At 34.7% G+C, this 18,836-nt stretch overlaps 1 protein-coding gene across 1 annotated transcript in view; it reads right to left on the bottom strand.

The window, feature by feature from the left end:
• LOC121386401 overlaps positions 1 to 18,836 on the bottom strand; it is a 130,111-nt gene that overhangs the window by 32,907 nt on the left and 78,368 nt on the right. Inside the window, exons 11-12 of the mRNA XM_041517284.1 lie at positions 16,630 to 16,849; positions 3,665 to 4,003 (exon numbers count right to left, since the gene is read on the bottom strand). Of these exons, the coding sequence (XP_041373218.1) occupies positions 3,665 to 4,003; positions 16,630 to 16,849 (559 nt within the window). The remainder of the gene's footprint in view (positions 1 to 3,664; positions 4,004 to 16,629; positions 16,850 to 18,836) is intronic.

The raw sequence follows: 18,836 nt of genomic DNA, 5'->3' as shown, positions 1-18,836 counted from the left end.
TCCGTTGATGATGTAAACAAAAAATTATTATAAGATAAGTAAATAATGTGCTCAAGCCAGTGTTTTCCTTTAATTTTTATTTCAGTATCAGGTATGTTGGTATCTTTGCTATCTAGAAGCACATTTTATACGCTTACTTAAATATTTCGCTTAAAAACCTGAAATATGAATATTTCGTGTTTGGGCTACCTAAAGTGGTGACCGGTCAAAACCCCCTCCGGTCAAAACCTCCTCGGTCAAAACCCCCTCCAGTCAAAACCCCCTCCAGTCATAAGAAACGACAAAATAATTAATACCCAAAATATTTATTCACACTTGCATATTATAACATTTGATTGCATAGACTTTTGTATAAGTCATAATCCATTAGATCGCATTTAGATCTATTTCCATCTGATGCAGTGTCCGATGCCTTTGAGAGTACCGGTATCCTCCATTGACTTAGCACCATCTCGGCGGGCTGTGCACAAATTCAAGAGCTTAGACTGCAATTTGACTGTTTTACGGCGAACATGTTTTGCTGGGGGCTCACCCCTGTTGTCTCGCAGTAACAGTGTGGATGCCATTGCCTGGTCTTTTCACAGACTGTCTATGGCACGCCAGATGGTTGGGTGAGCATGTCCGATAAGCTTGGCAAAGGCATTATTCCAGCCTTCACACACGTTGTTGGTTCGAGATCCATTAGTTAGTGTGATGTCATGGACATTCCAGAGTTCTGGAGAAAATGTTGGAGGCGATCGACGCATCCTGATGGGTGGAACAATGCCGTTTGGTTGTGTTGGTAGCTGGATACGGCGAAACTGACCAGAGACGTATGTGATATCGAAGTAGTCGATTAGTGGTTCAAGTCCTTCTGGTGTGTTTTCCCTCAAGTATTGGATACCGGACACAACATCACCTGGTGGTCACTGCTCCCTTGCAAGAAAAGGAAGCCCTGTTGGAGCATTCCCATCGCACTGTAGACTTAGACTTGTTCTTTTTGGTATACATATATCCTTCATGCAGAAGCTTTTGACCACCCTTGTGATTTTGTATCACTTCCATGGTTGTTCACAGAATGAATGATTAATAGACCAGACCCTAACCATTTTCTTGTAGCATCCCATGTGACATTTGCTGCATGTACTCTACTTTCATGTTCAAAAATAACTGCTCAATCATTAATCCCATCAATAGCTAAGATCCCTTCAATAGCTAAGATCACATAAGTAACAGAGATTGCTAATTACTATCAAATTCTTTCATTATATTATTTAAAGGATTTCTCAAGGCTTCCCAATTACATTAATCCCTGCAGCAGCTAGCCAAGATCAAGCTGTTGTTGTTGTTGTTGTTGCTAATTACTATCATGTTCTTTCCTTATATTGCAAATTACTATCAAGTTCTTTCATTATACTATTATATTATATAAGTAGTTTTCCTAGGCTTCCCAATTACATCTATCTCTAAGATCAAACATTTTGTAAAAACTACAATTCTAAGTCTATGAGTAGCTTCACTGAAAGCCTAAAGTCTATGTCGTGTAACATACACTAAATAACAACATAAATAAATATATTTCAGATAATTATTCAAAAGAGATTAAAACAATTATTCATCTATGTTAATATTATACCAACTTTACCACTATAAATACCAAACAATAATAATAAGAGGGGGTTTTGACCATCTGACTATTTATTGCAGGGGGTTTTGACTGGAGGGGGTTTTGACCGAGGGGGTTTTGACCGAGGGGGTTTTGACTGAGGGGGTTTTGACCGAAGGGGGTTTTCACCTGGATTCACCTAAAGTAAGTTTGGGCCACTGAAAATGAAATTTTAGTGGCCCAGATATTTGTTTTTGGGCCACCATATATTTTGGTGAGTTTCGAGCCCTGTACGAGTCACTCTTATCGTGTAACGGCCTTTAGGTGCTTGCATCGCAGGATCGAACCACCTTGGTGGATCCATTCAACTGATTGGGGTTTTCTTGTTCCAAACAATGCATGACAATGGTCAAATGCTGTGGTATTTGTCTTCTTGTCTATGAGAGTATGCATATAAAAGATCCCTTGCTACTAGTGGAAAAACGTAGCTTATCATCTTGAGCTCTCAACTTATTATCTCAAGCGCTCAACGTATTATGTCAAGCGCTCAGCATATTAACTCTAGACAACATGCATGTCTTTTTCTTTTGCAATTCTCTTTTTTGGCTGTACAGTACTGATGCAGAAGTTGAGAGCTCAAGATAATAAGTCGAGTGCTGGAAATAATAAATTGAACACTCAAGGATATACTACGGTTGTTTGATCCATGATGAATTTTTTGACATGTTCAAAATTTTCATGGACATACAAGCTACTCTAGGCATACTAAGTTCTAAAACATACATAGCTCCCCAATTTTTATTTTGGAAGTACTGTTAAAAACTGTGCCCAATTTCCTTCATTCAAACTGCACATCTTTTTCCCGTTGATATTAATCCTACGGGACATTCCAAATTCCACAGCACCAAAACCAAACCCCGACCTAGTTGTTAGCGATTCCGGTTGGGCAGATGGTGCTCTCTTGCACCTGCCAGTACAGGCGGTCCCTTCTCCCACCCAGCCCAACCATTTCCTGTCCTGGACGGAGGAGCCAGCAGAGGCCAGCACTTGCGCCCATGACAGGCATAAACTACAACAGCTTGCTCTGAATATATGCAAGTAAAAGCCTCTAACCCGCTGGCTGTCAGTTTGGCTTTACCCTTTCTTAGGTGTGATGGGTGACATTATATAAATTTCTAAATTATGTGTTGGGATGCAGATAGCCATTCTCGCTATTGGATTAATAAATATGATAAATTAGTATTTGGGAATAATAATTAGGAATTATGTATTATATAAAGTGAAAGACTGTTTCAAACTATTTATATATACTTGTGACAATATACTCGTCTGTTTAAAATAAATGATTTAATTTTACATACCGTTGTGTCATCTATGCCTTCTATATAGTTGTTTTGAGAATTTATTCACAAGCCACGGTCAATCGTTACAATATATATACCACATGTTTCAAATACTTTAGATAAACAGCTAGATGGGGACTTAATAATTAACTGCCCGATAATTACTACACAAATAAATAATTATTTTCTTACAGATGGGAACGATGAGTGACTGTAGAATAAAAGAGAGACAAATTAAATAATTTCGTCAACAGTTTGGCTAAATATTTTCCAATTTTCTTAATCTTTTTTTAAAAATTAGATCAGGACCCCGTGATTTTCTTACATTTAAAGACAATAAAATACCTTTCACTTCCTTTTTCCATAATTTTGTTTCTTTTAGTTGATTAATAGCGTTATTTTGATTTAAAGACAATAAAATACCTTTCACTTCCTTTTTCCGTAATTTTGTTTCTTTTAGTTGATTAATAGCGTTATTTTGATTTAAAGACAATAAAATACCTTTCACTTCCTTTTTCTATAATTTTGTTTCTTTTAGTTGATTAATAGCGTTATTTTCATTCATTGGTACATGTACATCTTAATCTGGTTTATCGACTGTGACTTGGTTTACAAACAATGTATTCGTCAGGATGTATTATATAATGCTGGCAATATAATTACAATGTCATGCACATAAAAACAATGTGTGAAAAAACAATCTGGAAACAATAAATATACATGTAAATGAACTTACCTAAACCAAACTTGAAACACTGGCTCGTTTCTTGGGCACGATTCACTGATTTGTGATCTACACAAGTCCACTTTCCAGAATCTACTGACGAGTTGAACGATTCTATGGTAAGAGTTTGCTGTGTAGGTGAATCAATAGAAACTCGGTAGCCAGTTACATTCTCAGATGCAGCACACTTGGCATTCAATTTGTCACATGTGAATATATTCAATGGCTTTCCATTGTTTGGTCTAAACCAATGAATTCCTGAACCTAGTCTGTCAAGTATCGTGCAGGTTAATGTTGTACTCTGTTCAGAAAGTCCACCAATCCCACAATCAAGTTTTGTATTTGCAATAGCTGCAATGTATAACAAGTAAGTTAAAGTTGCAAATGATTATAAAACATTGATCCAACATACATTGGACATAATTCAATTAAAGGGACAGACCCTAGTTCTTAAATACTAAGGCATATTTTTCACTATTAGAGCCGTTTATGATCACTGATACCAAACTTTACTTTTACCGAGATATAAATAATGCAATGTGTATTTCACTGAATAATCTCTTATAGAAATGTCAAATCACATATATTAAGTATGCAGACAAATAACATATTGGTAATAATTGTAAGTGAGAGGATTTTGTTCAAATTAGAATTTTTTTCGAATAAAGTGAGTTTTTAGCAAAAAGCATAATTGCAGGTGTGTTTATTACAACAACACAGTATTGCATATGAAAATCTTTTTGTATGTGCATTACCGGCTCTCATCTCCCTATAAATGCAACCTTTTTTTGTGATTTCTGTCTTTTTTAAAATATGCCATGGTAAGTAATGTTAAAAAATTGCCACATGGTGGTAAGTAATGTTAAACAATTGCTGTTTAATTATTGCAACAAAAAAAAAAGGAAAAAAAGAAAAAGAAGCCAGTTGTGTTTTTTGCTTAAAACCTTTTTTTTTTTTTTAAATCCTGATTTGAACAATATCTTCTTTCAGTTACCGTTGTTTCCAATATGTCATTTGTTTGCATGCCTAATATTGATGACATAATATATTTCTATACGAAAATATCTCAGTATATTTTATTTTATTAATTACTTATGTGCGGTGATATGTTGTTACAGCTTGATTTGTTTATTTTTCTGTTATGATTAATCGGTGCTAAATTATTTTCGCACTGCATGGATGGAAGACGTTAGCATCGCGAGAACAATTACCATGTCTAATAATTAAAGGGGAAAACAATCTACTGAAAAAGAAAAGCACAAGTCTATTTGTTGACAGTATTATTGAAATCAATACAGTAACAACTGGACAAAAGATGACTTTGGCTTATACACAACTGACAAGGCCGATGATTTTGTACTTGATATTTATGGTCAATCTACGAGGTTGGCTAATACACGGCAATATACGGTATATAATATTGTAAAGCAAAATATTTCTACATATCGATAGTGTTTTATGGTACGATTTTCAAAGCGTACATATTTTCAACGGTCAAAAGTTACCGTAGGTAAAATGTCCAAATGCACATACCCCACCCCTTAAAGTGACAGACCCTAGTTCTTAAACACTAAGGCATACTAGTATTTAAATTGTCACTATTAGAGTCGTTTATGATAACCGAAATCAAACATTACATATTTTATTGTTTATATTATCCATTTCCGTACAACCGAAGTGTTTCTGGTCATCCTGGTATTTCTAATAGCACAAAATGCATTTTTCATGTTTTTAAAAATGCACGTGCGTCTAACAATTAACGGTTATGGAGTCGAGTTTTAGTCTATTTTAAAGGCTATTTCAACATTTTGATGTCACAGACTCTTATTTCACTCTGTTGTAATGTTATCCAAATGTGTTAAAGATTTGTAAATTAATCAAACTTGGTGTCCATTTTTACGGGTTGAAACTAAAGTCCAAACTAAAATGTTAACAACTACGAAAAATTGCTCTCCTACATGTACCTTTATTTTTCATTAGATTTTACCCACATTTTGTCCAGACAGAAATCTTGAAAAAACCATTACAATGACACAGATTCCACATATTAGATGATAACCATGTCACCTGTATCGACTTTGCTGAGATCGCATAGGGCAAAACGCGTGTAATTTTGTACCGGCTGCCATTTTGACTTTTTATGGAATACTCTACAAGAGGGATGAAAGAATATAACTTAATCTAACAACATCATAACATGTTATGATATAAAAGCAAACGTGATGACGTCACATTAATTTTATTATTATTATTATTATTATTTTAATGATACCACTAGATTGATTTTATATTAATTATATGATATACTTAGGCTTTCACCCCTCTTGAAGAGTTCCATAAAAAACCAAAATGGCAGACGGCAGAAAACTGCATGTATTTTGCCCTATGCTATCTCAGCGAAGTCGATACTGGCGACATCGTTACAGTCTCATATGTGGAATCGGTGTCACTGTAATGGTTTTTCCACAACTTGTGTCTGGACAAAACTTGGGGGAAATGTAACGGTAATTAAAAGTAGGAGAGTAATTTATTGTAGTTGTTAACAATTTGGTTCGGACTTTAGGGCATGCGACTTCAATATAAACATTTGGGTTATAGGTTCCCTCTTTATATCAATAGTTGTTGGGTAAGGGACAGGTGCAGACGAACATCTTGTGAATGGTCACAAATTTGTACGACATGTGACAGATACCCCTTCTTGTATTTGTGGCCATCCAGTTGAAGATGCAGAACATTTTTTATGTTTTTGCCCAATATATGTTGCAGCTCGCAATACCCATTTACTGAACTATTATAATCTCAAGTGTCATAATTTGCTATTTGGAGATTCAAATTTAAGTGTCCAAGATAATATCTCTATATTTAAATCTGTTCAGAATTTTCTTATTAATAGTAAGCGTTTCGAGATCAATTAACCATTTAACTATTCTAACTGTTTGCTATTTATTCTTTGTTTCTTCTACCCACTCCTCTCTTCTATTTCCCCAACTATCCGTGTTATCTTTATTATAATATTGTTCTAGCCATCTTGATGTATAACATGTATATTTGTTAAATGTAGGGAGAGGCCTTAATATAGGCACTTGCCTGTTGGCCAATCCCAAATTTGATTTGCTAATAAAATATTGTTTAAACCAACATCTTATGCAGGGGACAATATTTCAAAATCTTAGGTAACCGAAAGTCAGTTCACGTGAGTTTTACACAGGTAACTGATTGTTTGGTCATGTGAATATAGTTCTCGTAACCGATGAGTTAATTAGGCCTACCTAATCCTAAAACACTTGAACCACGATTCTGTGCTACATTGGTGGTTCAAATGCATTTAAAAACAAATATATTTTCTCTTTCATTACTGATATATGGTACATTTAATTTTAGAATGTAATTGTTCACCACGCAATCGATTGGAAGTTCTCGTGAACATGCGAACACAAAAACGGTACTCGTGAAATATTGTGCCCTGTTATGTAACAATGCACGTGTATTTTAAATATTAAGTATAAATTGTATGTAAGTATTATGTAACTTGTAACACTTCGGTTGGTGAATGTAATTTCTTCTGCATTCTCAAATGTATAAATGGCAAGGTCAGTAATAAATAATAATAATTCAGTCATTTCTTAAACTGGTGTTCAAACATGAACCTAGTGGACCCTTTTGACGCATGCCTAATAAGGTTAAACACCACCATTATTTACTCCAAATACTGTTATAAACGGGATATTTTTAAACAACTAAAATCAGACTTCAAATCAATGCACAAACAGTTGTTTTAGGCAAACCTAACTATTCTAAAAAGGTAATATTATAAATATAATACTGCTAATTGCCAAACAATACATACAGAAATCAAAATGCAAAAGTCAACAACTAACGTTATATTTCCATGATAAACAACAGAACAATACAATTTGAAGAAAAGTGGAATTGTTGGAAAAAACTAATTGTATAAAGTATAATGTACATTTATATTTCAGAACTATTTAATGGTACATTATATTTACATAATATATAGAATTGATTTACAGATTAATTATATTAATATATTTATATTAATACAATACATATGAGAGTCCATTTTATAATGCATCATCTGTTTTATAGTTGCATGTTTATTTTATCAATATATATCAGCACTATATTCTATATTGTATATTTTTGTGGTGAAATAAGAAATAAATAAATAATTAATTACTCCATGCAGTTCAATACAATTTCTATGTCAGAATATATTCTGTGAAAAATACAACACTATCAAAAGGGTCATGTGACTACTAATTTTAGGGAGTGCTCTCAACTGACAAGTACCGTGTAAAAACTTAACATAGGTCAACCACAATTTGTTTGAGTTAACAGGGTTGAAAATTAGCAAGGGAGACTAAGAATTTTACAAAGGTAGTCCTTTGGGCGACCATTGATTTTAGGGTCTGGTGAGTATAGTGCCAGTTAAAAAAGAAGCCCACTGAAACTGAATCGTGACAAAACACACCGCGTCTATTTGGGCAGTGCCACACTCAGCCTCTGTGGTTTTGGGCCGAATCTTTCTAAACAAATAGAGCTCAAAATGTATTTTTAAAATCTGAAAGTCGTCGGGATTATTCAAATGGACTGGATAAGCCATAATTATCTAGTACACTTACTTTTTGACAATTGTTATTTAATGAACTATGGTATAAATTTATTATATTTAATTAGCTTATATTATTCTGGGACAAAATCAAAATCTACATGTATCTTGTAGTTTTATCTCACACTAACGTGAGCGCATGCTCGCATATAAAACCAACAGTGGAATTTTCCAGTACTACAGGTATTATTGCAAAGGTCACTCAATTGATTGTCATTGTCGATATTGTTTTAAGTTTAAGTGATTTGCATGCAATAAGAACAGAACATGATGACATAACCGTCTTTTTTTTCAGATTTACTTTTCTTTCGATATTTATTTTATTAAAAGCCTATTACTGTTGCATTTACTATATCCAACTTAAACGCACACGCACACGTGCATTATATTACCTTTTACTGAGGTTGAAAATATAAACTTTTAAGCTATTGTCTGTTTGCATCAAAAGGGAACCGATCAATTGGCATTTAAGTTCATAATGAATAAAGATAAAATTGATATAAAAACATTAATTTATTAAGTTTTAAATCCATGGTATCTCAAGTAACATTTGTTTTTGGGGAAAAACGTTCAGGGTACTAGTAATTTAAAAAAAACATTTTGTTTTTACAAATTACCATCAAACTGCAGAGGTTAAATCTTCTTTTCTAATATAGATTTTAAGGCAGTTGATAGAACATTCAAGATAATACAAACGACAAAACTGTAATAAATAATCAAAGCCATACATGTATCTCTGTATAATGCAGAGTCGAATTGGGATTTGACAAAATAGTGGATGATTCGTTGGATCTCTATCTAGTGTCTCGCCTATAGAAGGACAGCAACTCTCGAGGAAATCCTTTACTGGATATTTCACCCCTCTTCATCACCACAAAGGACTGTCACTCCCAGACTAGTTGTTAAAGCTCACACAGTTCTACATTTAGTCTCTTTGCACTGCATTAGCTTTTCCTTCATAGGCAATTAAAGCACACACAGTTCTACCCTTAGTCTCTTTGTACTGCATTAGCTTTTACTTCATCGGCAATATGTCAAGTCAAGTTGCATACCTTGGCTATTCTAGCATTTTGTCTTGCCCACTGTATTAAAAATGAGATTTAATCTGTATAATTTAATGGTAATTTGTAAACAAACATTTTTATTGATATAATTGGATTTCTTTTTCAAAAAATGTTATTTGAGTTGGTATGGGTTTAAAATTTAATAACATGTTTTTATATGAATTTTAACTATTCTTTATGAAGCTACATGCCAATTTATCGGTTTCCCGTTGAAGCAAACGGACTATATACGGTGAGCACATTGTTATTATTCAACAAAGAACATTCTAGTTTGTTTTTTTGTGTTGGCTGTGCAGTTAAATTCCAATGTGATAATTTAGGCCAGGAGCATTAGCATATAACCTGGAAAAAATTAGTAGAAAGCTGAATTTTTCAGTAAAGCTCCAGAAAGTCATACCTGTACCAACATCACAAAGTTCTGCAAATTCTACCCTGTGGCATTTAAAAAAATTCAAGATGGCCACCATTACCATCAGCAATAAATGGGAAAACGTCATAAGCATCATAACTGCTAACCACAGGCTTCATAACAATGATTTTAATGTGTAAATCCATGTTTGGAGTGTGCTGAATCCAATGGGTGGAAATATGTTCCAATTCCATCTGAAATAATCCAAGATGGCTACCAACAAAGCTAATAATCAGCTATAAAACCAGGCATTTCTTTACTTTAGAGCTATAATAATACACAATTCACAATACATTAAATTGAAGAGGGGTTAACGCGTTTTACAAACAAAATATTGATAAATGGAGATAGGGCAAAACACAAAATGTCTGTTTTTGTTCAGCATGTTTGTGAATTATGACCTTGTAAGTGAATTTTAACCTTGCATATCAATTTTCATTTTCTTGTTTTATAACATTATTTGACCAGGGAACTAAATATGTTACTAATTTCACTATCATTGATTTGTTGGGCAACAATAATTTGCCCTTTTAGCATTGTAGGAGTATCTTCTGATGGATTGGCTAGTATTTTTCGCCATTTCATTTTCAATAAACAAAATGGCCACCAACCCATATAAGGACAAATATGGAAATATGCATAGCATTAGCTAAATGGCATTTACACTTTGTTTTCTAAAACTATAAATGAAGATAGAACCCAACTTGTATGAATCTCGAGAACTGGTTAATATATTGAGTAGCTTGTCATTTGCAGATGATTACAGAGAGGTTCAGCATCTGTATGATGCATTTCTTACAGATGAGCAGTTGTATGATATTGAGGGTGATCTTGTAAATTTTCTATTTGACAAATGCTGACATCAATTTTAGAACCCTTACAGGTCATGGCAGTTGGCACGTTCTGGGTGGTATTGCATGTGTTGCCCTTACAGGTGAGAAAGTAGACCAGTCTGCTATTCCTAGGTCAACTCAGTAAATCATGACTATTGTCCAAACAGGTCAACTTGAAAGTAAAATCAAAGTGTACAAAATGCCCATTGCCCCAGGATTGAAGTCCATCATGATCAGGCCCCTTTAACCTCCCAAACCAAACCCACCTCTCCTGAAAGTGTCCAAATGCTTGGATAGTATCTGATTAGCAAGTTTCTCACTTGGCATCCCTTTTTCACAATGTCCATTATGGAGTGACTTCATGTAATGTGCTGTGATGGGAGATAATCATGAGAAAAGTAATATTCAGATCATGTCATTCGTTAATCAGGTCCCATCTCAACCTGAAACTATCTATTCTGCTTTGTGTTTTGCACAAATGTTGTCAGAAAAGCATTCACTTGGTGTTTGTCCTGTCACATTTGACCAACCCCTGTACATCAAGCCAATTGGAATTGTAGTATCGTCTTTCCCAGAGCACAATAAGATTGTTGTTAAGACTTTGGAGATTTCACTTACTCATGTTGTATATGGGGTCAACTGGATATGTAATGGGTGGTAGTGGTTCAGAAGATTTGTGGGCAACCGTTTATGCTCCAAATACTGTCATTCATATGATTTGACAGGCCATGCATATGCTCGTGCACTCTGCACTCATCTTTTGTCATCAGTAGCCATTGTGTCCAAATTACTACAGACACCTGGATGTCTCCAGGCTATACATAAACGTCTGCTGGATGGACAATGTCCCACTGACTTTGTGGACAGTGATGAATATGTCCAAAAGCTCACACATATCATGGATAGTCTGATGGAAGATGCTGCCACTCTAAGTAGAATGGGTAAACTTTGGGTTGAATATTTGAAACAAGTGTCCCTCATTAGGCATTTCATCTGAGCAGAGTGCACTGGGGATTGGGATTTACATCTTCCTGTAGTCAGTGAAATGATTCCCTTGTTCCATGCTGTTGGTCACATCGCATATGCAATATCTGCCCATCTCTACCTTGATCAGATGGAATGGCTGATGGATATCATGTCTGTTGAGTAGTATTATGCCTTCACGAAGAGAGCTTATTTTACCATTCGAAGAACAGATAAATTCTGGAGTGGAAACTTCAGTGACCAAACAATAGAACAAGATTTGATGCTATTGCTGTAAACCTCTGGAGGTATGACACATTGTTGAGGAATTACAGATAGCACACTGTGATGCCTTGGAAACTTTTACGGGTGTGCATAGTAACACCTCTGACCAGCATGTGGACCTTCATGCCAGTAGCACAGCCCGAGATAGAAAAGACTATGAAACCTTCCTCCATTGGCTGGAAGTGCATTTTCCATTCTCCTATGGAGATCACAATAACTTGCTGATCTGTGTAGCAAGTGGTGTCATTGCTGAGAAGTGTGTCAATCCAGATCAAGCTGTTGCTCTTGGCATAAAAGCTGCTTCGGCTCTTACTGTGCAAATGTTTGCCAACATGAAGTTGAAGAGAAACGACAAAGTGACCAGCATAAGTGTTCAGTTGGAGGTGAATAGCAAATTGTTATTCATGAGGGTTACATGTGTGATTAAGGATAATTCTGAGATGGAAGCTTATCTCCTTCACGAGTTTGCCAAACAGCCACCCTGATTTGATAAAGGGATTATGAGAAAAAATACTAAGTGTTCTTGGTAACATTCTAAAGTCAAAAGTAAGTGTCCACCTTCAACTTCCTGATGACACATGCTTCATCCTTTATGGAGGTCACCTCCTCCAAAGCTTGCCTTCGCCTATTGATGCCACATATGACCAAGTCTGTGACCACTATGTAGCATACATGTATGTGCTTCAACACTATGGGCTTGACTCTGTCTTAGTGTTTGCTGGATATGGCAGTGCAACCTTAACAAAATCACCTGAACAGCGATGAACACAGCAAAACATATCAGCTGATATAGTTTTTGATTTGGAAATGAAAATCACATCTAAAACATTTTTTTTTGGTGGGGGAATGGCAAAAATAAATATCACTTTATCAAAAGGTTGACTGGAAAAATTGAGGGAGTAGATTTGACTGTGAAGCATAGCATTGCAGATGCTGACCGATTGATTGCATCAACTGTGATGGATACTGCCTAAACACAAAATTTACCTGTTGTTGTGGCGACTAGCTGACACTGATTTGCTGGTGATGATGGTTGCACAAGCCACCTCAAACATGGCTTTCTGGGCATAACCCATTGCAAGTATACTGTATAGGTGAAATTCAAGCAGCTTTTAGCAACCTCAAACAACATCTGATGTTTGTACATGCAGTCACAGGGTGTGATACAGTGTCTGCCCTCTACAATCAAGGGAAGAAGAAGGCTCTTTCATAGGCTGATGATGGTGACAACTGGGACTGTTTGAGTGTCTTCTCAGTCAAACAGCTAATGATATAGCAAGAATTAGAGAGTTATTTCTGCTAAAGTTATACAGAGCAGTTAGATCAAAGTCACTGAACAAACATTGCTATGTCAAGTATTTTCTTTCTGTCTCTTTGTTTTCATCTGTTTTTAAGTTGGAATCACTCCCTCCAACTCCAGTAGCTGTAAAATATCATAGCTTTAGAGGATACCATACTGTCCAGCAATGGCAGGCGAAAAGAGTTGTCGCCAACTGAATGGTGATGGCAGTACAGGGAGGGACTGTTTGTTCCCATGGAAAATAACAGGCCGGTTGCTCCAGAGAAAGTGATGAAAATGATATCCTGTGCCTACAAGGGAGGGTGTGGAAAACGGTGTGGCTGTTACAAGGCCGGTTTGGAGTGCACTTTTTTGTGTATTGTTTGTAGTGGACACAACTGTACAAATTCTTATGCTATTGATGCAGACACTGATGTTATTGATTAGTCTTGAACTCTTCCCAGACTGAAGCCAATATAAGCTAATTATGAGTAGTCAAAAGTTGGTTTTAATTGCTTATTGGAATCTCTTTTATAGTATATAGATGCAAATATAATATTTCTGTAGTATATAGTTATAAAGTTATGCAAATATTTTGATTTCGAAGCCAAATATTGGTCTCGTTGGTGGCCATTTTGGATTTATGCTAATTAACTCAGCTCATAAGACAAATGTATATATAGCTTCATTGGATTCAGCACACATCAAATATGAATTTACACATTAAAATTATTGTTCTAAGGCTGATGGTTGAGCAGTTATGATGCTTTTTGGAGTTTTCCCATTTTTCTCTGATGTGATGGTGGCCATCTTGAATTTTTAAAAATGCCACAGGATAGAATTTGCAGAAATTTGCAATTTTGGTCTAGGTATGGTTTTCTGGGGCTCTCCTGAAAAATTCAGCTTTCTACTAATTTTTTCTGGGTGCTTGTTATATTTTGGCTAATGCTCCTGGCCTAATTGGAGGGCTAGTTGAATTTGAGAAGGGCCAGTAAGATTTTTCTTCAACTGGTCCTGCTGGCGACATGGTTTTCATGTTAATTTTCAACCCTGGTTAACAGCCCCATACATGATCACCGTCTCATGTTGCTGTTATACAAGTGGCACCATACCACTTACACAGTTGTTATCAGTTAATATTACATATAACAAGTAACTTCAAACCAATGGGTTAAATACTACAGTAGACAAACTACGTGTTATCATCAAAGAAAGATTTCAAAAAGCATATTACAATTCATTTGAGTTTTTTTTATAAGGAACTATTTCCTAAACCGGATTGTATTAAGCTGCTACAACAATACGACAAATGGTGGTGTGTTGCCATAAGGGGCGGTATGTAGACCAGTGGTAAAGTGCTCGCTTGATGTGCAGTCAGTCTAGGATAGATCCCTGTCAGTAGGCCCACTGGGCTATAATAAAGCACATATAATGTGAATACAAAAGCATAATTTAAACATATGAAAGCAAATATAATTTTAATTACTCTGCTGTTCAAGAGCTAAACGGACATTACAACTGTCCAAAAGTCCGTCTAGCTCTCAAAGGGCAGAGTACCCGGGATACAAAACTCGTAGCGTACTCTGGACCTGATGGAGGTTCGAATATAAACCTAACAGACCTTGTGTCTACATTTTCCCTGGACCAGGGTTCATACACTTGTAACTTAACCAAATTCCAGGACATTTTCTGGACATTCCAGGACATGTATCAAAAATTCCAGGACCATTACACATGGAGTAACAGTGGATCATAATTCAAATAGAATAAGTAGATAAATAAAATGGGCCCAATGTGCATGTTAGTTAATGGCTGCTAATAAACTCCAAGTTTGGTTCCAGTGAAGTATGAAACATTGAAAGAAAGAAAGAAATGTTTTATTTAATGACGCACTCAACACATTTTATTTACAGTTATATGGCATCAGACATATGGTTAAGGACCACACAGATTTTGAGAGGAAACCCGCTGTCGCCACTACATGGGCTACTCTTCCGATTAGCAGCAAGGGATCTTTTATTTGCGCTTCCCACAGGCAGGATAGCACAAACCATGGCCTTTGTTGAACCAGTTATGGATCACTGGTTGGTGCAAGTGGTTTACACCTACCCATTGAGCCTTGCGGAGCACTCACTCAGGGTTTGGAGTCGGTATCTGGATTAAAAATCCCATGCCTCGACTGGGATCCGAACCCAGTATCTACCAGCCTGTAGACCGATGGCCTGCCATGATGCCACCGAGGCTGGTCAGTGAAGTATGAAGTATGCCTGTTATTTTGTTACCATGGTTACATCATGGTGCATGTCACAGCTGATTATTTATGTTTCTAAAGGAAAGAACGAAAACAATGAACAAAACAAAAGAAAGAAAATAATTAGGAAAAGGAAAAAAATATATAAAGCAAATAATGTTAACAATACCTGCAGGGTTGTAGTATTCTTATCCACTATAAAACTGTTAAGGCTGAACAGGGTTGTAGTATTCTTATCCACTATAAAACTGTTAAGGCTGAACAGGGTTGTAGCATTCTTATCCACTATAAAACTATTAAGGCTTAACAGGGTTTAATATTCTTATCCACTATAAAACTGTTAAGGCTGAACAGGGTTGTAGCATTCTTATCCACTATAAAACTATTAAGGCTTAACAGGGTTTAATATTCTTATCCACTATAAAACTGTTAAGGCTGAACAGGGTTGTAATATTCTTATCCACTATAAAACTATTAAGGCTGAACAGGGTTGTAGTATTCTTATCCACTATAAAACTGTTAAGGCTGAACAGGGTTGTAGCATTCTTATCCACTATAAAACTATTAAGGCTTAACAGGGTTGTAGTATTCTTATCCACTATAAAACTGTTAAGGTTTAACAGGGTTGTAGCATTCTTATCCACTATAAAACTGTTAAGGCTGAACAGGGTTGTAGCATTCTTATCCACTATAAAACTGTTAAGGCTTAACAGGTTGTAGTATTCTTATCCACTATAAAACTGTTAAGGCTGAACAGGGTTGTAGCATTCTTATCCACTATAAAACTATTAAGGCTTAACAGGGTTTAATATTCTTATCCACTATAAAACTGTTAAGGCTTAACCTGGCTGTAATTTCATGGTTTTCGTCTACATCGGCGAGTGTCTGATTTGTTATATATATATATATAAAAAACCACACACACACCAAAAAAACCCCAACCAAATAAAAAAAAAAAAAACAACAATAAGGATTTAGCGTTATTTTCATGGGATTCTTAATTTAGGTGCTTGCTCAATTTTGTTGTGCTTGGACTAATGTAATAAAAAATATTTAGGGGTCACAGCAGGCCTGTGATCCTTATTTGTTTTTCCAAAAGAGGGGTCACAAGACCCCTGTGACACTCTGTTGGATCTGCACCTGTAATATGGCAAAAACAACACAAACAAAAAGAAAAAAGATAGAAACTAATACATACATGTATGTATGTAAAAGAGAAACACTAATATAAATATTTAAAATACATGTAAGAGACATTCTTACGTTGTGGAAAGAACAGGACGGGACTAGTGGCTGGCGTAATGAGGTTGCCAGGAATGGATGGGTGAGAGATTGTCACAGAGAAGATGAGGTATTTTCCGAGGAAGACCTCAGGCGTCTTGTCAAATTGTATAATGCATGTGATCTCCACATCATTCTTGCACGGCTTCACTTTTTGAGAAATAATAGTAGAAGGTATCTCCAGCTTGGATTTATTCACTTCCTTTAAAAAGAAAATAATTTAACAATGACTCGTCCACCTCCTCAAAACAGGAAATAATGAAGAAACAATTTAACAATGAATTGCCCACCTCTCAAAAACAAGAAATAATGCAGAAACCATTTAACCCTTATCCTGCCGCATTCTTTTAGCTAAATTTAAAGAATTTTCACCTGTTCTACATTTGTAGTAATTTTATTAAAATCCATGGGCATTTTAACATGAAATTACACCCATATATACCATAATGATCCACCTACGTAATGATAGCATTTTGTAGATGGTTATTTTATTTATGTTACCATGGCAACAGCTGCAAATTTCAATATACAATTTTTTCATTAATAATTAAGAAAACATGAATAAAACACTACTTTTTTTTTTTTAATTTAAGTGTATGCTGTGATTTATTAAGAATAGTGATTGATTTAAAGAAAAAATTAAGCAGACTGCCATTTTTTTCAGAATAATAGGGTGCAATGCACATACTGTCATCAACGCTTTTTTGTAAATTATGAAGGTAATGTCCAACATTAACTATTATACATTTTTAGTAATATTATTAAAATCAGTTGACATTTCAGCATGAAATTATACACATATATACTAAGAATATCCATCTACGTAACGCTAACATTTTATAGTCAGTTATATTATTTATGTTACCATGGCAACAGCTGCAAATTTCAATATACCATATTTTCATTAATAATTATGAAAACTTTAATTAAAAATTAATATTTTTCTTTTAATTTAAGTCTATGCTGTGATATATTAACCATACTGCTTGATGTAAAGAAAAAATTAAGTTGACAACTGCGTTTTTTCTGAAAAATAGGGTCAGATGCGCATTCGGCTATCAACACATTTTTGTAAATTATGAACATAATTTCCAACATTAACTATTATACATTTCTGGTAATATTATTAAAATCAGTTGACATTTCAGCATGAAATTACACACATATATACTAAGAATATCTACCTACGTAAGGCTAACATTTTATAGTCAGTTATATTATTTATGTTACCATGGCAACACCTGCAAATTTCAATATACCATATTTTTATTAATAATTATGAAAACTTTAATTAAACATTTTTTTTTTTTAAATTTAAGTCTATGCTGTGATTTATTAACCATACTGCTTGATGTAAAGAAAAAATTAAGTCGACAACCGCGGTTTGTCTGAAAAATAGGGTCAGATGCGCATTCGGCCATCATCGCCTTTTTGTAAATTATGAACATAATTTCCAGCATTAACTATTATACATTTCTGGTAATATTATTAAAATCAGTTGACATTTCAGCATGAAATTACACACATACATACTAAGAATATCCACCTACGTAACGCTAACATTTTATAGTCAGTTATATTATTTATGTTACCATGGCAACAGCTGCAAATTTCAATATACCATATTTTCATTAATAATTATGAAAACTTTAATTAAAAACTAATATTTTTCTTTTAATTTAAGTCTATGCTGTGATTTATTAACCATACTGCTTGATGTAAAGAAAAAATTAAGTTCACAACCACGTTTTTTCTGAAAAATAGGGTCAGATGTGCATTCGGCTATCAACACATTTTTGTAAATTATGAACATAATTTCCAACATTAACTATTATACATTTCTGGTAATATTATTAAAATCAGTTGACATTTCAGCATGAAATTACACACATATATACTAAGAATATCCACCTAAGTAAGGCTAACATTTTATAGTCAGTTATATTATTTATGTTACCATGGCAACACCTGCAAATTTCAATATACCATATTTTCATTAATAATTATGAAAATTTTAATTAAAAATTAATATTTTGCTTTTAATTTAAGTCTATGGTGTGATCTATTAACCATACTACTCGATTTAGAAAAAGAATTAAGTAGACAGCCAATTTTATTTTTGAATAATAGGGTCAAATGCACATACTACCATCAACGCATTTTTGTAACTTGTGGAGATTGTGTCCAAC

This window comes from Gigantopelta aegis, chromosome 12 (assembly GCF_016097555.1).
Source record: "Gigantopelta aegis isolate Gae_Host chromosome 12, Gae_host_genome, whole genome shotgun sequence".
NCBI lineage: Eukaryota > Metazoa > Mollusca > Gastropoda > Neomphalida > Peltospiridae > Gigantopelta > Gigantopelta aegis.
The sequence above is the reverse complement of the archived record's forward strand: the minus strand, read 5'-3'. Positions and strand labels throughout refer to the sequence as shown.